Consider the following 27,445-nt stretch of genomic DNA (forward strand, 5'->3'; position numbering starts at 1 on the left):
TTGGAAAACCTGATAAGAAAGAGGAAATGTGATCAAACATAATTTTAGATTGCCTTGAACACTGGTTTCCACATACCGACATACTCTCCTGTGGTGAAAATACACAGATCGTACATAAGCACCTGCAATGCCCCAACCGGCGACATTAAAATCCTAAAATATATCTGACCTTACCTGGACCTCATTATCAGTTGTGGCCAGTAACTGCGCTGTGGTTTTGGCTCCATAACAATTATATATTTTAAATCACAAAAAAAATTATTCCTGTGGTCTGTTGCGGTTTGGCGCGTGTCTGTTTAGACTACCAAGCTTTTTATGAGGGGAATTATCAATAAATTATGAACTTTTTGAACAAGTTCAAATTGATAAGAACTCATGATGTTCTCCATTAAGTTGAAGCACACTAAGAATACAATGACAATGGTATTTTACTATGTCAATTAGTTCATCAGAAGAGTCTTTTCAAGATTCATGACATCCAACTTATAGCTCAAAGTTTTCAAACGCAAAAATAATAGGCATAAATCTACTATTTGAGTTGTCATAAATGTTTTTAATAATTTTTTGATTTTGATTTGATTTGGAAATATGCCAGCATTTGAGATTAAATCTCATAATACAAATATATACTTATGTGGTTATGTGTATAATATTGAGTATAATATGAAAGTATAAGCTATGAATTGCATCATTCTTTCAAGCAACCGCCGATAACTGGCGCAAACTAAATTTATATTTCTCGGGGAATTCTGAAGTTCCCTAATACAAATATACTCGTGTCATTAGATTTATTTAGCACGAATAATACCTTCCTTTAAAATTGGTCCGTATAGGGCAAAATCTTCTGAGATATTCAAGGTTTCGTATCTGTTGGATTCCAAAACTTCAATGTCTGATAAAGTTCAATAGTGATAAAGTTGAACACGTGCTATAGTGGGCCATTCCCATTTTTAACGCATGTTCTCTAAGTGATCAGTGTCTCGTAATGTTGGCTGTAAGTCAACTATACTTTTCCTTATCCTGTGTAATAAGTCCTTGGTTTTTGTTCTGTCATAGTTTGGCCATATCTCTTTCGTTATCTTACATTTGGTTGTAGATCGATGCTGCGCTGTTCGTTCAAATTGCGTATTGAGCTCCTTCTTGATCGCTCCCAGCGGACTTGGTAATGGCTTTGTCTTGGATTCGTCTAGGAGGGCTCGTGACATAGAGCACTAGTCTGCTTTTTCGCTGCCGAAAATGTTTCTGTGACCGGGAACCAAAATTGTGGATAAGTTGTGTTGATCTGCCAGTGAGCTTAAAGCCGCTCTTGCTTTCTGTTCAACGCTGGAGTTGATTTTTAGCGACGATAAGGCCGTTTGGTAAATGGTTGCCTTCTATATCCTCAATCAATGTATATCCTATAAAAGAACTTCACAGCTCTTCTCTATGCCCAGTACTTCCGCTTGGAAGATGCTAGCTGAGTTAAGTAGACAGTAACATAAAGACATATCAAGCTCTTCGGAGAATACCCCTGTGCCTAGACCGCAGTTCGTTTTAGAACCGTCGATATACATACATATATTGAGATAGTATTATATCACATATACATATATAAAATAATACTGAGGATTTATTATTTTATATAATGTAGATTGTTACGTTTTTAATGACGGTTAGTGTAGATACACACATATGTGCTATATAGCATGTATGTGTGCATCTACAGTTATTTACGGTTGTTACATAAAATGTGCATGCCCCTTTACAAATACACACACAAAGCCAGTTTTATCTATCTATACACCAATAATCTCAAGTTGTTATTAAAATTTATCGCTTATGACTTTTTGCAAAGCTGAATGCCAATTAATAATTGCGCAAATTTATTGTTTACACAAGAGAAATTCCGTGAGTATTTTGCATTTCTATCATACAAGAATTTGTTAGCGAAAAAATTCCAAGTTCATTTCAATAAAAATTGTGTGTCAAACTCTCATTTCTGCTTAACTAATTGATGATTTCTTCTTTTTATTGCGTATTTGTAATCATATAAGTCACTCATCATTGAAATTAAGCAACATTATGCAAATGCGGAATTTACTATAATCAAGCGCATGAGAGCTCTTCAATTGGCTATCATTTTCAAAGGAGGTTGACTTCTAGAATGCTCTTAACTCTGCTAACATACGTTGCAGATTCAAGTTTATGAAAATAGTAAAGTCAGTGACTTTTGAAATTTCCTGCAGGTGCATATTATTTCGAGAATCTTCTCAAATTTTTTTCATTTCATATCTACCACAACCTAATTTTCTTAATCTACTGCTTCTTGTCTTGCCAGAAACTGTTAGATTTCTCCAACCTAAATTTTGTTAATCTACTGCTTCTTGTCTTGCCAGAAACTGTTAGATTTCTCCAAGAAACGCACTAAGCTCTCTTATAGATGAAAGAACAAATGAGAGAGTGTATTATGTTCATTTTAAGTCAGTTATTTAAAGTCGCTGTTAAAATTGTCAAACATTCAGTTGTAATGAGTTGATAAGACAACGGAAAGAATACTTTAGTTTCCGCTTTAGTAATTTTTTAACGTTCTATATAGGGTTTGTCCGGAAAGTAATAGGACTGGGTAAATCGACCCAAAAAATTTATTGAACCAATCGTTACAATTCCTTAAAAACGTTCAAAATAGGCTCCTTCTGATTATATATATATTTGTATAAATGTATTTGTAGTCTTTGGAATAAACACCGTTGACTTCGCCAATTTGAAGGTATCATCTGATCGGCTGAAAGTCATTATATTTTGGTGGAAACTTGAGATGAACACACCCTAACAGGGCGAATGTGACAAAAGTGGTCCTGGGCAGCCATACAATTTTAAGATGAAGAACTGGAAGCATTTCACGATGAAGATTGTTACCAAACACAAAAACACAGAACGTTTTAGAGTCACTCAAGCAGCCATTTCAAAACGTTTATGGTAAAAGCAGTCGGAAATTGGTGTCATATGAATTGAAGCTTAGAAGTCTTGAAAAATTAATTTGCATATCATAAATGGTGTTGCATCGGATTGTGACTGTTGTTGAAAAATGGATCAATATCGACAAATGATAAGTGAAACTTACTTCTACTAAAACCGGGCGAAAGAATTATTAGGAAATGCTACCCATAGCAACTCATTAAATTTTAGCGAACGGTTGGCAGAAAATGCGCAGATGGTAAATCTAAAACACGAGACAATAACTTTCCATCGTGAAAACGCTGATGTTACAAGACAGACACCAGCTAAAAACTATTTGGATAACTTCCGGTCCATGCTAAACGCCCTTACTGGTATATGATGGATTCATTCTTGACTCCCAAGCCGGCGGGGTTGGGATGGGATCCACAAATTGCCGGCAGAAGAAGAAAATATTTTACATTTAAATTGATAATTCCATTGTTCATGTTTATCTTAAATGAACCTTCAAAATTTGCAGAAAACAGCACGACTATAGTTGGAGATCAAATAACTACGCTAAACCCTGATGTATTTAGTTGATTGACTCCTTACTAGCACAATAGGCTTGGCTTAGCTTATTCCATCGTAATTAGTCAATTTCAATAAGATTAATTGTAAACACGATAATCTAAAGAAGATATTTCATCTCATTAAAATAATTACATTGCTGCCTAGCTACGGGTGATGCAACCTTAGAGATAAGTGACCGCTGATGACTCTAAAAAATCCACTAATCTAGTCTATAAATTTGAAAAATTTTAAACTTTTTTCATAATTTGATAGTTTAGATATTCAAAACAAGACAAAACGTTAACTTCGGCTGCACCGAAGCTAATATACCCTCACAGGTGTATTTATTTTAGTAGCTATGTGTTCAGTTTGTATGGAAGCTAAATGCTATAGTAATCCGATCTGAACAATTTTTTCAGAGATTACCTTAAGCAGTAATCCATGTCAAATTTCGTGAAGATACCACGTCAAAAGGAAAGTTTTCCATACAAGCCCTTGATTCCGATCGTTCGGATTGTATGGCAGCTACATATATGCTATAGTGAGCTGATCTGAAGAATTTCATCCGATATTACATTATTTCTATGAACAATAACTCATACCAAATTTCGTAAAGATATATCGTCAAATGAGGAAATATCCCATGCAAGCATTCGATTCCGATCATTCAGTTTGTATGGTAGCTATATGGTATAGTTAACCGATCTGACCAATTTCTTCGGAGCTTACATTGTTGCGCTAGAAAATAATCTATACCAAATTTTGTGAAGATATATTGTCAAATTTGAAAGTTTTCCATACAAAAACTTGATTCCGATCGTTCAGTTTGTATGACAGCTATATATTATAGTGGTCCGTTATAGGCAGTTCCGACAAATAAGCTGCTTTTTCAAGAGAAAATGACGTTTACAAAATTTCAGAACGATATCTTAAAAACTGAGGGACTAGTTCGTATGTATATAGACGGACATACAGACAGACAGACGGACAGAGAGACAGACGGACATGGCTAAATCGACTCAGCTCAACATACTGATCAATTATATATATACTTTATAGGGTCTCCGACGCTTCCTTCTGGGTGTTACAAACTTCGTGGTAAACTTAATATACCCTGTTTAGGGTATAAAAATATCTGCCTAGAAGCACTTTTCAAAATTTAAATTATTTCCGAAGTTATAGCAGTTTCAGTGTCGTGGCAACTGGACCGAATTAGCGAACAACCGCAAAAATAGGCGAAAAACAGGCTTTTTTCAAACAACATTTTCTCTCATATAAAAAATGAATTATTTTATTAGAATTTTTACTGTTACAAATATACACTATTAACAAAGAAATTCTGAAATTTTTGGGAAAAAAATATTTTGTACGTGTTTTAATTAAAACCTTAACTTCTAACTTGGATGAAGGAAAAAAATGAAAATTGGACTTTTTTTTAGCAGGCATTTTTACAAAAAAATTTAAATTTAGCGACATTTTGTTATTTTTTTTTAATAGTTGTAATAGTTTTCTACATCAATAATGAAGAAGAAGGGCACGACATTTCCCCCACAAATGATTTTTTTTATCAAAATTAATAAACAAGATATTTATGTCCGGAATTTTGAAATTTTATTGTATTTCGTGTAATTTATTTGATTTTTATGTATATTACAGAAAATTAATTTAGAATTCGTTACAAATATGGTAACACTGCAGTGATCGTGTTTCTTAACAGAGCTGTATCTGAAAGTAGTACGCTGCCTTTGCAGCAGAATGCTTATTATTATGAATATAGCGTCAAAACCCTATTCGGTTCAGTAAAAAATATCAACTTTTCGCTTCAGCGCGTTTAAATATTTATTTGTTTATGCGAGGTACAAAGTAATATTGACACTTTAACCAATTTTTCATAATAAATAAATATTGAATTTTAGTAGATTTGTGAAAAGGCACAACTGGCTTATTTATATTTTCATAAAAGCTGGTAGCACGGCATAGTAGAAATGTATATGTTCGAATTAAATTTGTTGATTTGCTCTCAGTGTTCAATTGGACGGTCTTTGTGTATATTTTCAGTGAGAATTATACAAGTAAATTTAACAAAATATTAAATAAAACGCTAAATAATACGTGAAATAAATAATAAAGTGCATAAATCACACGAAAGTAATTGAGTTTGTATCAAAATTACATGTTTGTGATGTGACTACAATTGGCTACATTTGTTTGCATATACGCAGGAGAAAAGCAAAACCGGAAGCAATTTTTAAGAGCGAACCACAGCGCGAGAGCAAAAAGCCAAAGAAAACAAAAACAAAACAAAACATTCCTATAAGCATTTCACTAAGCCGCCGCTGTGTGCCTGTTCGCGTGTATGTGTGAGTGTGGGAAGTAAAATTGTCGCAATACAAATTCGTTTGTTGCAAAGTTGCCGATCGTGCGTGAGTTTGAGGCTGTGAGAGCGCGCTAGCAAGAGAGTGAGCTCTGGAAATCTGCTATTTGTGCGTTTCGTGTCGCAGATACATAGATATTTAGATACATTTACCATTGGATGCACTTGTATTCACTTAGTAGGTAAAAGATGTCAAGCATCTGCTTACAAAATTTTTTGTTTTTAGTATCACTGCAAATTGGGTGAAGTGAAAATGCATAAAATACTACTTTGTGACTGAGGAAATGGAATAATTTCTTTATTTTAAAAACAAATAAGTGCAAACTGCTCAATTTTCTTGAAAAATAAAGCGCGAATTGTGAGTAAAGTGTTGTGAAAGCAAACCCACACAAGATGAAAAATCCTACCTGTTGAATGCCGCTGAGCAAGTGAAGAAGCCCTCTAAATGTGGCTCAGTTATCGTGCATTCGAATAAATTGATATTTTTTATTCAATTCCAATTCAATTCGCGTAAAAAATGTGTGTTAAACTGCCGCTTAGTTAGTGTCTACAATATTTGTAGAAATCTAAAAGCTGAGTTTAATCTCGTGGCGCAAAATCTAATTGGCTTGTGCGCCACTCAAGTTCAGTGTGCAAGCAATAAGTGACCTCGATTCGGAGAAACCAGAAAAGGATGTTAGAAATTAATAGCAAGCGATATGTGCATAAACGCGACAATTTTTTATTAATAAAAGCGCTGGTTTTTTCAACTACGTTTCATAAGCAAGATCAATATGCAACACCCCACATGAATAAATATATGTTTAAAGTACACACCCATACATATGTACATATGTAAGTTAATGTATGCGTAGAAAGGCAAGTCACCAGCTTGGCGGTAAATCTGAAACGCTTTTATCGCCAACGTAAATCTAATGACATATCACATATGTATGTATGTATGTACATTTAATATATGTACATATATACATGGGCACATACATTCATACATATTATATTTATATGTATGTAGGCGTGTCTATAGCGCCTCGAAGTTGTGCGACAACTCTAGCAGACGTTCGCTGAAGTGTAACACTTTTCCTTTTGATACTGATACATCCATTTATGTAGGTAGCCCCATAATTACATGCCTAAATATGTAGAAAGGCGCATAGATCGGTATGTAGGCCTAAGGCACATTCCGGCTTAGCAAATATAATAATGCTGCGCATATTGACAGAATTATATTGTACAGATTTTATGCGCGGTTACGTCTCTTTTACTTTCTCCTCATAAGTATTTGATATTTCGTAAAAATAAATTTTTTTTTATTATAATTTTTTTGGTGAAGTCTCTTCTGGTATACAACAAAGACATCTACCAGCTGTACTTGATAACCATAATAGAGATCGATAGCACTGTATTGATTGAAAACTTGGTTTCCAAACCCTTGTTTAATACATTTATAGGTATTGGCAGATACTGATTTTCATAAAAATATGCTACTAGTTGTTGTTAGTCGCATAAGCCCGGCTTAAACTGATTTTGACTTCTAAACCAATATTAGTCTCTATAAGACAATTCGAATGGAAAAGTTCGATATTAAACAATTATACCATCTGATCAAATTTGACCCGGACTGCCAAAAATTCTACGTGTTCCCGTATTTGAATGCCAGTTTGTATTATCGTCTTCAAAATAGATTCCTGATTTTTTAGAAACATGCCAACGCAGAATTTTCCATACATGTGTTGAAAGCCTCGGCTGGGATGGCATACAGTGCCTTCAGTGCAATGCGTTGGCCGAGCTTAAAAATGCATTCCAACGCATAATTTTGTTATAAGCCCCGAAGCATACAGTGCCTTCAGTGAATTTTCTTTTTTTCGGACTCGACTAATATTATATTTGGAGCGCTATTCGCTGAATTTTTCTACCTTTTCGCCGTCACATTCATAAACCCATGTCCCGTCACCAGTAATGAAGCGTCTGATAAATGTAGGGTCAAGCATGTCTATAGCAACGCCTACTCGATGTCGCTTTTGCAAAAGATTCAGGCATTTCGATAAAAGTCTCGCATTGACACGTTTCATACCCAGAATACCAGATCGATAAGAGATGTTAAGATCCTTTATAGAGCTTCCTGATGTTAACACGACGCTTTTCAAAGACTGATTCTTTCAATTTTTGGATGTTATCGCCATTAATAGAGGTGGATGGACGACTCCTGTGAGGCAAGTTTCGATGATTTATTACATTACAAAGGTTGTAGCAATCTATGAAAAAAACTAGTATCGGCTCGCGGTATAAATGGACCAGTCCGGGTCAAATTAAATCAGAATATGTACTAAACAACGAGTGAAAATGGTCGAGAGGGTTAAAATAATTGATTGTCGCATATTACTAATAAGAGTTATTCCAAAGAGCCGCTTGAAAAGTTTTATTTTTAGGAGTTGAAATGTTTGCAAGCTTCTTAGCATCTTTAAGCTTTCTTCAACTTTCTTATTTAAATTTAAGAATTTTTCGCATTCTTCGTCACCTATCTGGGTCATAAAGAAGCACAGCTTGTCTAACGCCTCAAATTCGTTTATATATTTTCATGTTATTGCCTTCTCGTTTGCACTTTGTCGAAATTCTTTGCCTTTCATGGATGGCACGCAGAAAAAAAGCAACGCGTTAGATGTTATTTGCATAGACGCCAATGTCATAGTAATTTTTATTTCAACACATTTAAATATGTACAAATATATCTACGTTTATATGAATATGCCCGCTCATATTTAAATATGCCAAAATTTGTAGACGATTACAAAAGTTTTAGCAATCATTTGTACTAAACATTTCTTTGGATACTTATTCTGATCACTAAGCGTGAAGCGTAAAAAAATTATCGTTAAATATTTATATTTTGAAATGTGTGTAAGTGAAACTAATGTGGTCGTTACTGACTCCTAGAGGAAATAATTACTCTTTGATTAAATAAATTACACTCTGATGCGCCTATACCATATTATGAAATCTGAAAAGAATTTAATTCTTGAATGAAAAAAAGGGCTAGCTGAGAGACCTGTCCTTAGCACTGTTGGGGTTGTCTCGACTTCGTGTAAAATGTCCAGTACGTTTCTTCTAATATTTCTACAACATATAGTTTCTGTCCATTGGATTTTGAAATCGCAATAACTTAGTAAAAATGTATATAAAGGGTGATCCATTGATTCATTTCAAGGTTCTCAACTTTTTTAAAGAAAAAACAAAGAAACGTCAAACTTATTGGAGAATGTTTATTATCATTCGAAAGAACATGGACCTCAAAAAAAACTTCTCAAAAACGTCGGATCTTCTTGAAACTTTTCAAGAGCCCACAGAGCGTAGAGATGTCAGTTAGGAAGTTCGAGCGGCTTCAGTTCGTGCACAAGCTGTATTCTGTATGCTTTCAATTTAAGATCTTGGCGTAAAATGCGTCAAGTTGTTCTATGCGTCAGTCTGAGTTGCTGCGAAAAGTGCCGAATCGACTTCACGGTTTTCGTGAACTCTTTCAGCTACGGCTGCTATATTTTCATCACTGCGTGTTGGACGTGGTCTCTTCGGTCGAAAATTATCCAATAGTGAATGCTAGGTATCAAGATGGGTGATGGTGTTGCGAACAGTATGCTCAGTAGGCCGACTATGTTGACTATAAGTTGAGCGAAACACATTCTTTACAGAATGTGAATTTTCGTAATACAGTCAAATGATTTGTAAACGCTGTTCAGGCGTAAGTCTTTCCATATTGAAATGCCAAACAATACTGAACAAAAATAACATGACAGCTTGACACGACTCACCCATGATCTGTAAAAAAGGCTATTGAAAAAAGTACCTCTACTTGGATCACACGTTATAAAACATTCTTTATGAGTAAAGATAAAATTGTTTTCAAATATGACAAAGCAAAAAAGCAACGACTGTGACCTAAAATATGACTAGCATTAACTGTCTATTCTTTAAATAGTAGAGCTTAGGTTAGGTAATCAGGTAGATCTGAAGTCACAAATGATCGCACTTGAACAGCTAATGGCGTCAGTCCATTGTAATGCTGAGAACTCCTATGAATGGTACGAATAGGTCTCTGCATGTCGGGAAAGTCTTTGAACCTGTCACTATTATTTAAGAGGGCTAATATCAATTCGCCTAGTTCAGAGACGTAATGATTACCGAATTGATACCGAATTTTAACATTTTCAGTATTTCGGGATATGTACGGATAGAACAGTATCCAATAAGAACTCTTGCATTGAGGTATATAAACCTTGCTAAGACCAAGTAATTCTATAGACAACTCACGTTGTATCGCAGCCACGCATTTTCTAGTTGATAACCAACGCATACCGAGCTCGCGTCAGATCCGAAGGCCAAGTGTTAGAAAGCAAAAGGCCAGAGGAGCGCAAACTTTTTCCCAGTCTGATGAGATTTGGTTAAGCTCATAGATAACAGTAATAGAACTTGAAGCTCTTTATCAATTTGAAAACTTTGGAAAGTATGCTTCATCCAACATCATAGTCAATAACTCTTTAAACTTGCTTGGTCTTGACTCAGCACTTTCAGCTAAGACCCTCCTTGGTTGGAAAATAAAATTTCTTCTTTCGAAAAAACTTAAAAAGAAGGACAAGCAATAAAAAGTTTATGTTCAAAACAATTAAAATCAATCTCAATTATTTTCGTTCCTTGTTTTTCGTTCTGTAGACTGCTTAAGAATGTCTAAGGGCAAGGAGGAGCATTGGTAGACTTTGGGGTCAACAATACCCAACTACAACATAAACAAACAGCAAATGCCTTAAGCAATGACTAAGACGTCTAATAAAATGTCTGGTATTACTAACAACAACAACAATAATAATAATAACAATAACAATAACAACAATATAAACAAACTGAGTGAAAAGTTTTTGAATGCAAGCAAAACAAAAACGATAGAAACGTCGTCACACACATTGCCAACTGGTGTCAACACCAACACAATCAACAATAACAATAACAACAACAACAGCAACGCCATCTCCCATAATAACCCGAAATCGAATAATAACAACGAGTGTGACAAAATAACACAACAGCAATTTTCTGCTACGATTTCGAGCAAATTACAAGCACCACAAACCCGGCGCTCGCTGCCAGCTCCCAGTGCGGTGCAAACCTTGGCGCAACGCACACTCCAACAGCAACACCAGCAACAGCAAAGCGTGACGACAAACTCATCGGCGTTGCCATCAGCCAACCCAATTACAAAATACTCCAACGGCGCCACATTGCCTTCGCACCAGCTGCAAACCATCGCCACTGTACACCAACATCACCCACAGCAGCAACAGCAACAGCACACGACCGAGCCCACGAAAGCTGCGTCAACTGGTGGCATTTCAACAGACGCACAACAACAACAAACAACACACCTACACCCAACATCCTCAAGTAGCGCAAAGGATAAGCGTCCTCACAACCATAACCAGCACCACCACCAGCAGCACCATCCACAGCACCAGCCGCACCATCACAGCCAGCAACAACAGCAGCAAACAGCTTCGAAGCATTTGAGTGGCGAGAGTGAAGGCACTTCGTCTACGATAAACGGCGTCGCCTTGCAGCAGCAAAGAAACACATACAATCTGCAGGCGCTGAAAGCTGCCAATCATTTGAAGGCGCCAGCACATTCCATACCGCCACGCTACCAACCACCACCCCAACCGGCTGGCAACCAGGCGGGCATATTGAAGCACATAAATACACTGCGCAGCGGCGGAGCGGAGAGCGCTGAGACCTTCGGCCAGCGCCAGTCGGCGACGGGCGGCAGCAAACAGCTTGCGTCCGCGAATTTCGATACCACGCATTTCAATCTTAAATATCCGCCGGACATACCACAATTGTCGCCTGTCTATATACCAGATTCGTTGAAATTAAACGGTGGCAGCGGTCGTTACTTACCAACGCATCAGACAGCGCTTGCACAGCGACAAAGTACGCGACTTGCGGGTGGCGCTACGAATCCGCAATACTTCTATAATTCACAACAACAACAGCAGCAGCAGCAACAGTACCGGCAGCAACAAGTGGAGCAACAGCAGCAGCATCAACAAGATATGCTTAAGTTTGTGCGTAAAAGTGATCAGGATCATCCATCGCCGAATGCTTCGATCACCTCGAGTGCCGCTGCTGTGTCGACAGGCACCACTCGTCTCACCGCCGAACAGAATCGACAACTGCAGGTAAATATTTGTTGAACGATCAATTCTTTTGTTCCAAGTTATGAATTACTATTTAAACACTAGACTATCTTAGTCCGTGGTCTGGGTTGGTTATTTAAGTTCTGAGTTTCGTGTTCCTAAAAGATTCAAAACTTCCTAATCAAAGGTAGATCTCATATTCGTCAATGTGAAACTTATTTTGGACTACAAATAACCGAGTCAATGGAAAAGTCCCCGGGGCCACCATAGCAAAACATATTTTTTTGGCAAAATTCGTTTTCTTTATTCAACATACTTTCTTTCAAGGGAGATTGATTATAGCGACCCTACCACTTTTCGATACCAGTTTTGTAGTACAATTTGTCGATTGCTTGAAAATAGGCCTCATTTTCGGCGATCACCTCTTCATTCGACGAAATCTTCCAGCGAATATTCTTTTGAGAACTGAAATCAGAAAATAGTCGTTGGGGTCTGATCTGGAGAATCCGTGTATGCGGAAGTAATTCGAATACTAATTCTTGGATTTTCGCAATCGTTTTCACTGACTTGTGACACGGTGCATTGGCTTGGTGAAACAGTACTTTCTTTTTCTTTAAGTGCGGCCGTTTTTCGGCGATTTCGTTCTTCAGACGCTATGTAATTCTCGCTGTCAATGAATCTTCCTTTTTCAAGGTAGTCAATAAAAATTATTCCATGCGTATCCCAAAATACAGACGCCATAACCTCGACGGCCGACTGTTACATTTTTGCAAGATTTGGAGTGGGTTCATCGTGTACAGTCCGCTGGGATGACTGTCGATTGGATTTCGTAATGAAGCCATGTTTCATCCATTGTCGCATATCGACGTGAAAATTTGGTTTTATTAAGCTTGAACATCTCCAAACATTCCTCCGAATCATCAACTCGTCGGTGTTTTTGGTCAAAAGGATGCTTTCGCGACACCCGTTTTGCACAGAGCTTTCTCATACCCAAATATTCATTCAGTTGATATCTTTAGAGTGCCTGCTATCTCGAACAAATTCACTTTACGGTCAACCAAAATTATTTAATGTGCTTTTCCGATGTTTTCGTCAACAAGAACCTCTTCTGGGCGCCCACTGCGTTCAACGTTTTCGGTGCTCATTTCACTACGTCTAAACTTACCACACCAAGCACAATTCAAGGTACAATTCTAGACTTGACACGGTTCAAACTCAAAACATTAACCAAAATGGGTTGAGTCGATCCATAAGAGCTTAAAGCAAACTCATTAAATTTTTCCCACGGTAAAAATCTCGCGATACAAACTGTTTCGTAAGCAAGAACTACCAAACACGTACTAATTAGTATATAAAGATCAAACTTCCGGTGACTTAAAAAAGCTTGTACCAATCTATAGAAAAAACTATCGGTTTCAGGGCACTCCGGGTTAAATTCGATCAGATGTATATAATAATACTTCCGTTACTTTAAAAATATTATATATTTTAACACTAATTTTCCAACATTTCAAACGACCAGGGCCTCATTAATGAGCTACGCGTCTTAAAGGAACAGAATCAACGTTTACTCGACGACAATCAGGAATTGCGTGACTTGTGTTGCTTCCTTGATGACGATCGTCAAAAGGGTCGGAAACTCGCAAGAGAATGGCAGCGTTTCGGCAGATATACCGCCAGTGTGATGAGACAGGAGGTGGCCGCTTATCAGGTAGGTCTGATGGTCTCATGATCTTAACTCTAAATACTTAACGAATGATTTCTCGTAAAGCACAAGCTACGTCAACTCGACGACAAACAACAAGAACTAATTACCGATAATCTGGAATTGAAAGAGTTGTGCCTGTACTTGGACGAGGAGCGCACACATATTGCGGCGAATGCGCTCTGTGCCAATTGCGGTAGCTCGGTACGCAATCCGTTACGGGATGATGGTGATGGCAGCAGTTCAAGCACAAATGCAGAAGAAACTTTATCGGCGTTAAGGAACTATGAGCGACAAATGCCCGTAAGTACATCGTTTGAACAGGATGAGAATTTAAACTTTTTTGACGGGAAGTTATAGAGTTTCTTGAGCAACCGGTTCCATAAATATATCTTTTACAAAACGCTAACAAGTCTGTCAGGTGCTTGATAGAACTTACGCAGAGGGTGATCCATTTTGAGGTTCCCTACTTTTTTTTTTAGAAAAGCACAGAAACTTCAAATTTTATGGGTAATTTGTATTATCATTCGAAAGCTACATACGTCTCAGATGATCCATCCTTTGAGTCCAATTTTCGATGATTCGTTCGAGCATTTCGACTGGTAACTGGCGAATGACACGCGTGATGTTTTGCTCCAAGGCCTGAACCAAAGCGGGATTGTCGGCATAGACCTTAGACTTTACATATACCCAAAGAAAAAAGTCTAACGGTGTGATATCACACGTTCTGAGTGGCCAATCGACCGGCTCAAAACATGAAATTATCTACTCAGCGAATTGTTCTCTCAATAAATCCATTGATTGATGTGGTGTGTGTGAAGTGGCGACGTCTTTTGAAACCAAATGTCACCGAGATCACGAGCTTTAATTCCAGCTATCAAATAGTCAGTTATCATGGCGCGTAAACGGTCGCAATTGACGGTTACGTTCTCACCGCCATAATTTTTGCAGAAATATGGTCCGATGATTCCACCAGCCCAAAAACCAAACCCTTGTTTTTTCTGGATGAAATGACAGCTCTTGAATTTCTTCATACATGCCCATTGAGCCAGAAACGGGCCTCATCGCTGGACAAAATTTGGCTCGAAAAGGTCGGATCTTCTTGGAACTTTTCAAGAGCCCATAGAGCGAAGCGATGTCGCTTGGGAAGGTCCAGCGGCTTCAGTTCTTGCACAAGCTATATTTTTAACGATTTTAATTTAAGATACTGACGTAAAATGCGCCAAGTCGGTCTATACGTCAGTCCGAGTTGCTGCGAGCAGTCGGAGGATCCATTTTCCACGGTCTTCGTGTACACTCTCAGCTACGGCTACTGTTGAAAAAAGTAACTCTGCGTGGATCACCCGCTATTTAGCTGATATCAAGTTCTGGTATGAAAGGATTTTTTATTTGTGAAGGATATTATATGGGAACTTCGGTTTAATCGAAGTTAACGTCCTTTCTTATTATTTTCATCATTCGACGTGCATATAATTTACCTTTCCACCTTTCCTCTACACCAAAGTAAACTATACAAATTTGTATTATGCATAAAAAAACTTTATATTTTATTTTATTTGAATAGGAAGCAACGCTACGAACAACGCTAAGTGATCAGACCGTCCAATACGTGCGCTCGTTGGAACGACGCATACGGCAATTGGAAGAGGAGCGTGTTGGCACAACAACGCCAACATCCAATATCCTAGCGACACAACATACCCAAACGCAAGCACCAACCGCACAAACACAGCAACATCAACAACAACAGGCGCAGCAGCAACAACAACAACCAGCACAAAATCCACTAATCGATCCGATATCGAGTCGACCCGAAGCTGTGGTGCGTGCGCTTCAAGTACTCGAGGTACGCGAACAACTGGAACGAGATCGTCTCAGTGGACTCATTGAGAACTCAAGAGACCAAATGGATGACGGCGAAAAGGCGTTGGTGCGCGAAATGTGTAATGTAGTGTGGCGTAAACTCGAAAGTAATGTGCCGAACGTGTCGAGCAGTATGTAACTAGTAATGTTAACGGAAAAAGTAAGATGAAGAATAAGAAAATATTGCCAATTTCAATCATTAAATGAATCACTAATATTCACGTGCACATACATGGAAGGAGTTGATTGAAAACACTCTTACATCACAACTTATTACATAAGTATGTACATTATTTATATACAAACTTACAAATGTACGTACATATTTTACGAAATAATAAAGCGTGTTTTTTAAAAATATGCAAATAATTAGTAACGGTTTTTAATTAATATTTATTGATGTGTAAATATTTATACCATAAAGAGGGGTTCTTTTCTCACCAAGAAAGAGCTCAGTTTTCGGAACAGCCGATATCACACCAGTATAGTATATAGCTGCTATACAAACGGATCGATCAACATATAGTCCTCGTAAGGAAAACTTGCATCGGATCGGACAATTGTAGCTTCGCTGCAGTGAATTTTTTCATTTTTCCATTAATTACGTCCGACGGGTTCGCGCAGCGGAATATGACGAATTGGTTTTTTTGCCGAAATAATGCATACATCTCGAAAACTATAAGTCTGCGGCGGTTATAATTATATATTTTCTTAATCTGGAGCTTCAGGCCTATCCAACCATACCATTTTTAATCCAGAAATCGTGGGATGGTATACTAAAGCCGACCCGAAGATTGACCCAGCTAACCACACTGTGCATATTGAAACCAACACAAAAACAAAGTTTAACTTCGGTTACTCATACGACTCATTAGTACGATTATCAAAATTTATTGAACAAAAATCTGTTTCTTTCAAACTTTTGCATACCTGACTTTTGCAGCATTTAACAAATCAGATTATCAAAACTTAAACAAGATTTTGAACTTATTCAAAAGCGACAAAAAGCAAACGAAAATAAAATAAATTTACATACTTACATACATATTTACATATTGCTAACAACTATTGGTAAGATAAACTGATATCTAAGCGCATGCTTTGCTTTACAGGATAAACAATCTCAGCAAGCAATGCTCACGGCGCACTACTCTCTGCTGAAGCGCTCGCCCTTAGCGGCGCTGCGCGTGCGTCTTTGTAATCCCGATACACGACAATTATTTGTGCTAGACATACAAATCGGCGAGACACTTGGCGGTTTGCCATACATACGCAGGCGCTCAATACGCTGTTTCGGCGTCGGATTCGATTCCATTTTCATTATGTTGCTACACGAGGAATTTGACAATCTGCTGACATTGAGCGAAGTGGCGCTTTTATTCACACTGTCATTTTCCCAATCAATATGCTTAAATGAGCCATCATTGGTCGGGGTCGTGATTTTTGTTTTGTCTTTTGTTGTAGTTGGTGTATTCAAAGCGGCTGCTACCAATTCCGCCCGCTTTCTGGCACGTGTGCTCATGCGCGTTTGCTGTCGTACTGGAGGCTGTGGAGTGCTGGTGCTCATGGCGGCTGAGTTGAAAAATTCTTGCAAGTTTGGTATGGGTGTGGCAGGTGGTGATTTGGGTTCATTGGCCCTTAGTGCAGCGGTGGTGCCGCCGCTTCGCTTCGTTGGTGTTTCAACCATGCTACTTTCTGACTTGAAGTCGTGATGTTTTGAAAATTTCACCTTCAATTTGTTACTCATATTTAGAGATAGCAGATTCTTACGCGCTATTATGCCATGTCTAGCGCGATAATCTGGCGGAGTGTTTACTGCAATTTCGCTCAAACTGGAATGAGTGATGGTCGCTTGTATGTGAGCTAGCGGACTACGTTCTCCACCAGTCGATTTGCAAAATAATTTTGGTGTTCGAGGTGGAGATGCAGATATTCGTCGATTTTGTGCACTTTCGCTATCGCTACGCTTTCTCTTATTCAATCCATTCAATGCTGTTTCGGGTTTATCGGTCATTCGGTCTTCAATTTCTGTAGCTAAAGGCCATTCAGGAAACAGAAAATTATCTAACGGTTTAGTTTCTGAATTACCTTTGATATTCTCAGTCTTCAATTTCTCTATGACACGCAGTTCTGGTAAGCTTTCTAGTATAACAGCAGCTCTTTGTTTTTTAGGTGCTGTCGAAAATCCAGGAATATTTGTTTTGTGTTCATTTGCAGTATTTGCATTTGTCCCTTTTTCATTCACCAATTCGTCTTCCTCTTCCACTGGCCACTCACTAAATTGTAAATTTTCTAAAGACCGCTTAACATCGTCCTCAACACTTTCTTTTTGAAATTCCATCACGTCTTCTAATATGCGCGCAGCTCGTTTCTTTGCATCATCGCTTATTTGTATCGTTTTTCTTGACGCAGTGGCAAATCCTGTCAATTTTTTCGCATCAAGTTCCGCTTCCATGCCATCATTTGGCAGTTGCTCTAGTATTTTTAACGCACGTTCCTGCGCTTCTTTCGATATATTTATTAATTTACTAGAAGCTGTGCGAAACCCAATGAATAACTCTTTACTAGTCGAGGCATCGTTTGAAGTAGCGTCATTCTTTAGACATATTTCGTCCTGTGGGAGTGGCGTTAGCATCTCTAAGGCGCGTGACGCTTGTTGCTTTGCTTCATTTGAACTTGTAATTACTTTATAGGAGGTAGTGGAAAACCCCCCACAATCCGGCATTTCTTTGCTGCCGATCTGATCATTCGGATTTGCTGAGGCATCAACTAAGTTATCACTTGTCTTTGAAATGGTTATTGTTCGGTTCATGACATTTTGACAACCTTCTTCTTCTCCTGCTTCCTCTTCGATAGGTAACTCTTCGTCACAACTGTTATTTATCGGTAGTGGCGGTAGATTTTGAAAAATGGACGCCACGCGTGCTTGAGCTTCTGCAGATATTTTTACTTCTTTATTGGAAGCAGTTCGAAAGCCTATTAGTGGCTCTGCGTTCATTTGCGCAAAATTACATCCGTTAGTATCTATTGTATGATTTGCTTCCGAAGTTTCAATTTTTTCCAACTTGAATGATGAAGCCGCATCCAAGGCAATACCCATATCGAATTTCGCGAATATATCACATTCATCATACCATTCATCGTTTTGCTCGTCATTATTTGTATCGTCTTCTATATTAAAAAAAAAATATAATTAGAATGAATATGCTGTATGTAAAAGTAAATAAGTAGCATACCGTTAGGTGTTAATGTATCACAGTTTTGTTTTGTGTCCTCTTCCTCACTGCTGAAGCCATTAAAGTCTTCTTCGTTTGAAATGTGTCCATTGGAACTGATCTTGGATTGTTCCTCCGTTTCCGGTACCACTAGTTCTTCGTCGATCTGCATACAATCATCTTCTACTCTGTTCGTTGTAAATGATATGAGCGAACGACTTTGAAAGTGTTCCTCCGTTTCTGGTAGCACTAGTTCTTCTTCGATTTGCATAGAGTCATTCTCTGCTTTGTTCGCTGTGAAATATATTTCCGAGCTACTTTTTTCTTCTGTCCTTATGACTAAGTAGTCTTCCGCTAACTGATGGTCCACAAATTCAGTACTTGGATCTTGTTTTTTATCTCTTTCCCCGGACGACTCAGTAAAATAAGCGCTCAAATTTTGTAAATTTTCACATAAACTCTGTGAATGCTGCAATACGACGACTGTTTCTTTCACAGGTATATGTTCAGTTTGATCCTCCTGCACCGAAAGATCAGTAGATGAATCATTGCTTAGCAAATCATCATTAAGCACGCAATGTGCAACACTATTAGTAGGCTTGTTATATTGCTCAGCAATATTTTGACGTGCCATTACGATTTCGTGTTTGCGTTTGCTGTACGTTCGCAAGGGTTTATTAGTAAAGCGGAAATTAAAATTACTCTCCTCGGAGGACTGCTGCAGTTCAGGAGATTGTGGAGAACTACAGAAATCCTCAAGTATTAAATCTACTATCGACTTTGTTTTTCTTTTAGGCGTTGAAGGCGATTTGTTTATGTCCACCTTAACTTCTTTTATACTTGACAAATCAATGGTTTTCTTTTCTGTTTCTTCGCATACTTGCAACAATTCAGAATCTGTGATTTCAAATACATCAGTCTTATTACGATTATTTTCACTAATTTTGTCTTCTCGCTGTTCGAGAGATTCAATTAAAAAATTATTACATGGCTCAAAACCTTGTGTAGCCTTAAAAAGGCGCGAGCTGCTGGGCATTGTTCTACTTCGATCGGCAAGGACAAGAAGACGATGCTCAGCAAATGGATCGTAACTCGTATTAACTTTTGATATTGGCTTTTCGTTGCGCAGACACTTATTTTTAATAGAATTTTCCATAGTCTCGTCGGAGTCATACATTACCAGAAGTGTGCAGGATAAACCTTCCTCCTCTTCATGTTTACATGATGTTTCCGAAGTTGTAGTGAACGTTGCGTTAAGCCTTTTATGTCTTCGATGTAAACGTGATTTGTGTATGGAGTTATTCAATTTTCGTGGACTAGAGTTAATACTTTCATCAGCCATCGAGGAAGTAGTCGTCAAAAATATTTTTAATTTAAGAAATAAACAAAACTAAACTTTCAAACATCACCAACAGACAGCTGTCAACTACACTGAGGAAAATAAGGTAAATGATGTAGATAAGTAAAGCACAAAATTTAATAACTTTTTTATTTTGTAATTAAAATATAAATTCTTTGCAAAGTAAAAGTTATTATTTAAATAACTACCCGCAAAATACGAGTGGTTGCAATTTTGTGGAAATTACTTCAATAATAATACATACAAACATTGCGTATATTGTGTAATATCAATGAGTGCATTTATAATGCATCCACTCACTGCAGTGACTGAAAATTATTTGAAAGAGTAAATAAAAATTATGTGATATGAATCGAGCTATGTTTTGTGACTCATTTGATAAAAAATATTAAATAATTTATAGTCGGCATAAATATAAATAAATTTATTATTACTAGATGGCAACATCTTTTCACTTACTGCTGAGTGGCCACAGCTTTTCACGTTGCAATACGTGCCCATTTTCTTTGCTCGCACGCAAGTTCGTGGCTCTAGTCTACAAATCGTTTTTTCGCAAAATAAATTTGTTAAATAAGAACTAAATAATTTGGTTCTACTAAAGAAATTTAAGAAACTAATATTCTTGTTATGCGATTGTTAATTGTTGTAAAATAACATCAACACCATAATTTGCTATTATATTAGTAGGCAATGAAAAAATTCAGGTAGAATAAGAGCAAAGAAAAGTGTTAAAGCATTAAGTGAAATTTTGGAGAAAATAGAAAAGAAGGAAAATACATGAAATAGCAAAGGAAATAAAGTAATCAAACAAAGAAAAGTGAAGTGAAACAAGGCAAAGCAAGGCGGAAAAACGATTTTTTGCAAAACGCACACGCAAACGAAGACGAGAAGCGAAGCGAACTAGCGAACGGACAAGTTACGAGCAATTGAAAATTGTTAACACGGTTGGAGAGGTGTGTGGGATAAAAAAGTGAAAACTGTTTGTTGGGCGTCAAACGGTGCACATAAATTTTTAGGTAGCTGATCATTTACTTTACCGCTTTTCACACATAGTATTTATTATAAATTGTTATTTTTTATTGTCTATTGATTTTGTGAACAAATAGTGAATTGATATACGTGCATGAAATATAGGTAAAGCATAACTGAGTAACTGAACGTGCGCCGGTGCTCCATCAAAAAGAAAAAAACTTCAAAATTCTTAGCTACGGCAGCAATTCTTACAATAACGCTTATAACAACTCTATCGTCACCACCACGCTCCATAAGCAGCCCGCAGTGCCGCCACTACCACCTCCAATTATGTTTGTCAATTCGATGACGTTTCGCGGCAATCCTGCCCCCAACCATCATTACGCTGGCCACCCATTGGCTACGGCACATCATCCACAACAACCGCAATTGCACCATCATGCTACTACGGGACAAGCTGGCGGGCCAATGGCTCACCATCCATCGGCGGCACATGGTACGCATCCGGGTGCCCATCCCGGTTCAGCCAATAACAATATTCACCATGCCGCTTCGGCTATGAATCGTCATGCACCTCATGCGCCCATGGGTATGGGTAGCGGCAACATCACTTCAATGTCGCCTCATATGCCAAACAATGGCAGCGGCATGCCAGGTAGCGGCAGTGGCAGCGGTGCAAGCTCTAGCTCACCGGATAGTGGTAAAATTTATATCAAGAATTTGGAACGCTCCATTGACAACAAAGCAGTCTACGACACGTTTTGCGTGTTTGGTAACATTTTAAATTGCAATGTTGCTAAGGATGAGGATGGCAATTCACGCGGCTATGGTTTTGTGCATTTCGATTCAGAAGAGGCTGCACGTATTGCTATTTCAAAGGTGGACGGTATGTTGTGCAATAATCAGAAGGTGCAAGTAGTAAAATTCATACCACGCCGTGATCGTGAACAAGAAAAGGCATCGCAATTTAGGAATCTCTATGTGAAGAATCTCAGCGAAGATTTCACTGATCAACATTTACATGAAATGTTCGAACCGTACGGACGCATAACAAGTCACCGGGTAAGTTTCAGCGACCTCATTCATTAATATATGGTGTAGTTGTAAAGCAATGTTAACTGATAAACAAGCCAACGTGAAATATTAATACATATTTAATGTTGCGCAAGTGTCTAACAGTGAAACTGAATTATTTGAAACTTATTACGTTATTGTTTTTTTTTGTATATTAAGCTGACAGCTATGTATTTTCAAAAATATGTTAATTTTTTTTTGTGCTTAATACCATGCCTGCTCACTAGCTCTCCTGCCCTTAGTGCCCCCTGCATCTACGTTACTCTGTTACACAATTTTTCCTAAATCCTATGCTGTGGTATATTCAGTTTAATGTTTGCTTCGTAACAATATAGCGTTGCGCATGTCCTTGTTTATGCCTTGTGCTTTGGTGTGCCACCCCAACTGCCCACTCTTGAACACCCGCCTTACTGTCCAGGTTAGGCCTTGGCTTGACAACTAATGGTATTGGTTAATCATGCATATGCCTCGTTTGATTGGTTTAAAATCAACTTTTATTGAATTAAATTTTCAACATCATAATTAAGTTGTTAAAATCAGAAAATAAATATTTGATGTTTATACGAATATGACAGTCATTGGTGTGTACATAAATGTATTTTAACATAATTTTGTTCAAAAGTCAATGTAAGTGTGAGCGAGCGTTGCAATTTGTAAAATGTTCAAAAATTTTTGTTTAAAATTATATGTTAATATTTTAATTTCAAGTTTGGAAGATCTTTGGATTAGAAATTAAATTTAACATTTAAATATTTTCGATTAAAAAATTAAAATTTAAAATCTAAAATGTTTAGTATTAAAAATTGAGAAACTATTTAAAACTATTTAAAAATTAATGGCTGGATTGAGAAAAGATAAAAAGAAGGCAAAAAGAGCTAAACTATGTTTTTTTAATTTAAATTAAAATTTTAAATCCTAAAACAAATATTTTTTTAAATTTTTTTCCAGTTATAAGTTTGATTAAAGTTTTTTCAACCTTTATTTGGGATCAAAAATTTAAAAATAATTTCTTATTACGTTCTTCGGGTTTACAAGATAAAAATAATTTAATACACTTATTTTTAAATGCAATATTTGCAACCCGATTAACAGTATAATCTTAAGTGTGCATTTCACGCGCCTAGTACATCTTCAACTAACTCGGTACTTATTCATTTTTAAGGTGATGCTGGATGAAGAGGGCCGCTCTCGCCGTTTTGGTTTCGTGGCTTTTGAAAGCCCACAATCGGCTCTGGCAGCTGTTATCGGTCTAAATGGTAAGCAATTAGGAGACAATAAGTTCTTGTACGTTGCACGTGCACTGAACAAAGTCGAACGCCAACAGGAGATCAATCGAAAACTCGAAGAACGTAAACGGCAGAAGGCTGGTCAAGTATTCTACTATTAAATGAAAAAAATAAAGGATGCAAAATTAAGAAAATAACCGTTGATGCAGATAAGGATGAAATATGAGCCGAACATTGATTGCGAAGTGGATTAGTGATGAATATTAGTTTCGAGCTCATGAGGTGGTAAGTATAAGAAATATGTTTCAGTGAAGCATTGGTGAATATGCTTCAATGCTACAACAACAATTAGCTTCACAAAATTTAGTTGAATCGACGAAAGTTGATAAATGATCATGATAAATGATGTATCCACACATACATAAGAACTTTCGCAGGCGAGTCGATGCAACTTGATTGAAAGAAATTTTCGAATATCGTATATAATTAAGAATTATTAAAAATTTAAAATGAATATTATAAAAATACCAACTAAATACACATACATACAAACAAACACATATATGTACATGTAGAGATGTAAAATTTAAAGCAAATTATGGGATTTTTCAATTTTGGTTTTGATGTTAAATGAAAGTTTGCATTAGTAAAAAAACATAAATATATAAAAAAAATGTATTGCTTATTGTTAACTTTTAAAAACTAAAAATATTCCGCAAGCAAAATTGAAAAAAAGAAATCAACTACCACAATGAAAAATGAATGGAAAAGTAAACTTTATATAGAAACGCCGTTTAACGTTGATTACACAGTAGAATTTATGAATGTCGCATTGAGCACATCTCAATGATTTGCAGCTAAAATTAAACATAAATTTAACTTCAAATTAAATGACATATGTATGTATGTCTCTATCTATATATATATAAATATTACTATTATAGCTACTATTACAATTATTCATGCACTCCTCCTAAATGTACACAAACAAACAAAATTTTACACACACACACACAGCTTAAACAAACACATACTCACACAAACCCACACATACAACCATGTTTGCTTATATACATATGTATATGTAAAATGTATAATGAATTTTGTCACGAATCGGCAAGAAATTAATAAACACTATTGAAAACATGAAAAAGCACATTTCATAAATTTGAAGGAAGATATGACGCGAGAAACGCTAATATTAACATGAAAGTACATTTATATTAAATTACTCACTTTGCAAAAACAAAATAAAAAATAATATTTGTAATATTAATGATCCCCAATTCCATATTATGTGTAAGAGTATTTAATTGTATTGCAAAAAGTAAAATAAAAATAAAAAACGGAATCGTAATATTAGAAAAAAAAAATGGAAAAGTACGTAGTAACAACGTAAGATGTCTAAAAACAAAAACAAAAAGAACAGCAGAAACCCAAATGCAAAGAAAAGGCAACAAATTTTAAGCGTAGTTGTAAAATCGATTCAAAATGCAAGAAATGTGTATTTACTGTAATTAAAAAGGCGAAGAAAAATAATACTGGCATAAAACAAATAAATGAATATAAAATGATAATAAAAACAAAAATATGTGTAATCAAAGGTGTAGAAAAACAAAAACAAAAAATGTAATGACAAAAGGTAAACATCAAGAAAACATTAAATTAAGCGAAGAGAAAAACAAACGCAAAGCACAGAAATCCAGATGAAGTAAACAAAAATATGACTAACCGTAATTTATTTTATTCTAATTAACCCAAAAAATACTGGTAATAGGAAAAAAAAATTATGATTGAAATTATTATACTAAATGTTCCCAAAAAAATTTTAACATTTAAGTTCTTAACGTAGACAAAATGTATAGATATTACACAAAGAAACACACAAATGAAAATAAATGTAAAAAAAATACAAAAACGCAAGTAAAACAAAAAACAGAAAGGACATTAATGAGTTAGTAAAGAAAAACAAAAACAAAAGAAAAGTGAAGTAATGCATATACATATGAAAAGCAAAAGAGCAGCAAGAAAAAACTGAAAATTTTATTATTAAGCAAATGAAAATTTACTATATATTTTTACTAGACGAAATGCAATTGCAATTCTTTCCATTACAAAACCCCTTTTTCTCCCCTCTTCCCTTAAAAATCTATAATTACAATATGATTAAAACAATGTATACATGTTGTATAAATATGAATTTAACTAGTAATTATTTTTTATTGAAACCAAGGTGTTGCAAAATAACTTAAATGAGGAAAAACAACCAAACTGTAACGAATTGAATACAAACAACTCGAAAAACAACAAATAATTTAGAAAAAAACTAAATAAAACAAAACTGGCAGTCAACAAAGCAAAAAATTAAAATTAAATAAAAACTCAAAGACAAAAACAAAAACAAGAAAAGTAAAGACAAACGTAATAACAATCGAATGTTACAAACTTGCCTAATGGCAGAATCATAGCGGTAACCGGCAGCAGTGGCCACAAAATATATGAGAAGAATAAGGAGAAATCAAATAAAATCTACGCTTTTACATTTTAACTTCATGGGCAGCTGGGGAGAGGGTGAGACTTTTTCCTCTTTAATCGCCACTGCCATGCCCAAGAATTGTCGTTGCTGTCATTACCCTATGATTCGGCTGTACCATATTTATATGTTAAATGCAAAAATAAAATACACACGTGTAAAAACAAACAGCTCGAAAGGTGAAAATTTTTGGACATCACTTAGAGCCATTTTCTATTTTTTATTGCAGTAAATTGTTGTAACGTTTTCGAATTTGTCTACAAGCAAGCAATTGGTCTCGTAGTTATTCAGTTATACATTCTTGTTAACGATTATTAACAATATACTATATGTACATACATACATATACTTTATTTTATTCTTTTATTTCCTAAATTAAGTTTAAGTATGACGCCTTTTAGCGGCAACTATGATGACTATTATATTTTTTTTTTCTTATTATATATTCATACATTGGGATTTACATTGACAAACTGTTATACAAAAATAAATAAATAAATAAATAATAATAATAACAATGGGAGTGATAAAAATTGAAATATCGGCAAACAGAAAAAATGTACACAGTAGCCAAAAGAGAATCGACAAAGATTAAAGACATCTAAGATGCGATAAAAAGTATTACGCCTGAGGTATAATGCAGGAGAATACACAAGCAGCACGATTGTGTAAATGTAAGGCATTTGCAATAAAAATAAAACATATACACATACACACATAGAGTGTGGAATCGCGTTAAATAACCCGTTATGGGAGGCGATTTTGTTTTCTCTGCATTTAATGCACATACATAAGTATAAATGAATTGTAGCCTCGTGTTTGTTTGTTTTGCGATAATGATTGGATGTTTCACAGTGTCCCACACACCCTCCAAAAAAACACTTTAAGAATATTTTCACATTGTGAACGCCTAAAAGCAGGTCAATAAAAAAGTGCGACACATTTACATGTCGATCTGTTCACTGCGTAAATATGCCGTTAATGTACAATTTGCTAAAAAAATATAAGTAAAACAAGCAACTATGTATTAAATTTCAAATAGCAGCAAAACACATTAAATCAATCAGTGCAGTCAGTAGTAAATTTTTTTTAACAAATTGACACACAGTGAAACACACCTACACACACACCATATATACACATACACAGGGAGAAAATTGATTCAAGCGATGCAAAACACAATCCGGAAAGTTGCGTACTTCATACCGACATACACAAGATTTATTTATCTATGACCATATATGTATGTATGTGATCTTCGTATTTTGTGTGAGATTGTGCATTTACAGTATTGCGATTTGCATCGCTAGAAAGTGACATCGATGATGTCTTATATACAAGTAAATAACTTATATACACACATTCATACATATTAATTCCATCAACTATCTATATAAATATAAAATATATAAATATATATATATACTTACTTGAAAGTGAAACAAACAAAAAAAAAGTAATAAA

At 36.1% G+C, this 27,445-nt stretch overlaps 4 protein-coding genes across 11 annotated transcripts in view; 2 read left to right on the plus strand and 2 right to left on the minus strand.

Moving 5' to 3' along the window:
- LOC126754776 (sialin) overlaps window positions 1–27,445 on the minus strand; it is a 441,635-nt gene that overhangs the window by 52,729 nt on the left and 361,461 nt on the right. The gene's annotated exons all lie outside the window — the stretch shown is intronic.
- Window positions 5,491–15,970, plus strand: LOC126754772 (serine/threonine-protein kinase pakD). Of its 6 annotated transcripts, none has more exons than XM_050466882.1 (5): window positions 5,491–5,558; window positions 10,559–12,075; window positions 13,556–13,744; window positions 13,805–14,041; window positions 15,303–15,970. In XM_050466882.1, the coding sequence occupies exons 2-5, from the start codon at window positions 10,657–10,659 to the stop codon at window positions 15,738–15,740; spliced, it is 2,283 nt and encodes a 760-aa protein (XP_050322839.1). In that variant the 5' UTR covers window positions 5,491–5,558; window positions 10,559–10,656; the 3' UTR covers window positions 15,741–15,970. The 6 variants fall into 6 exon arrangements, with proteins under 6 accessions (XP_050322839.1, XP_050322834.1, XP_050322836.1 ...); XM_050466877.1 differs by having other exon boundaries at window positions 5,497–5,634; XM_050466879.1 differs by lacking the exon at window positions 5,491–5,558 and adding an exon at window positions 5,647–5,846.
- On the minus strand, window positions 16,452–20,232 carry LOC126754771 (breast cancer type 2 susceptibility protein homolog). Of its 2 annotated transcripts, none has more exons than XM_050466876.1 (2): window positions 18,838–20,232; window positions 16,452–18,769 (listed from the first exon to the last, which is right to left on the minus strand). In XM_050466876.1, exons 1-2 carry the CDS (start codon window positions 20,156–20,158, stop codon window positions 16,749–16,751), a joined length of 3,342 nt encoding a protein of 1,113 aa, XP_050322833.1. In that variant the 5' UTR covers window positions 20,159–20,232; the 3' UTR covers window positions 16,452–16,748. The 2 variants fall into 2 exon arrangements, with proteins under 2 accessions (XP_050322833.1, XP_050322832.1); XM_050466875.1 differs by having other exon boundaries at window positions 16,452–18,772.
- On the plus strand, window positions 20,668–26,334 carry LOC126754782 (polyadenylate-binding protein). Of its 2 annotated transcripts, none has more exons than XM_050466896.1 (3): window positions 20,668–21,192; window positions 21,283–22,210; window positions 23,385–26,334. In XM_050466896.1, exons 2-3 carry the CDS (start codon window positions 21,479–21,481, stop codon window positions 23,607–23,609), a joined length of 957 nt encoding a protein of 318 aa, XP_050322853.1. In that variant the 5' UTR covers window positions 20,668–21,192; window positions 21,283–21,478; the 3' UTR covers window positions 23,610–26,334. The 2 variants fall into 2 exon arrangements, with proteins under 2 accessions (XP_050322853.1, XP_050322854.1); XM_050466897.1 differs by having other exon boundaries at window positions 21,311–22,210.

Source organism: Bactrocera neohumeralis, chromosome 4 (assembly GCF_024586455.1).
Source record: "Bactrocera neohumeralis isolate Rockhampton chromosome 4, APGP_CSIRO_Bneo_wtdbg2-racon-allhic-juicebox.fasta_v2, whole genome shotgun sequence".
In the NCBI taxonomy this organism is placed as follows: Eukaryota; Metazoa; Arthropoda; class Insecta; order Diptera; family Tephritidae; genus Bactrocera; species Bactrocera neohumeralis.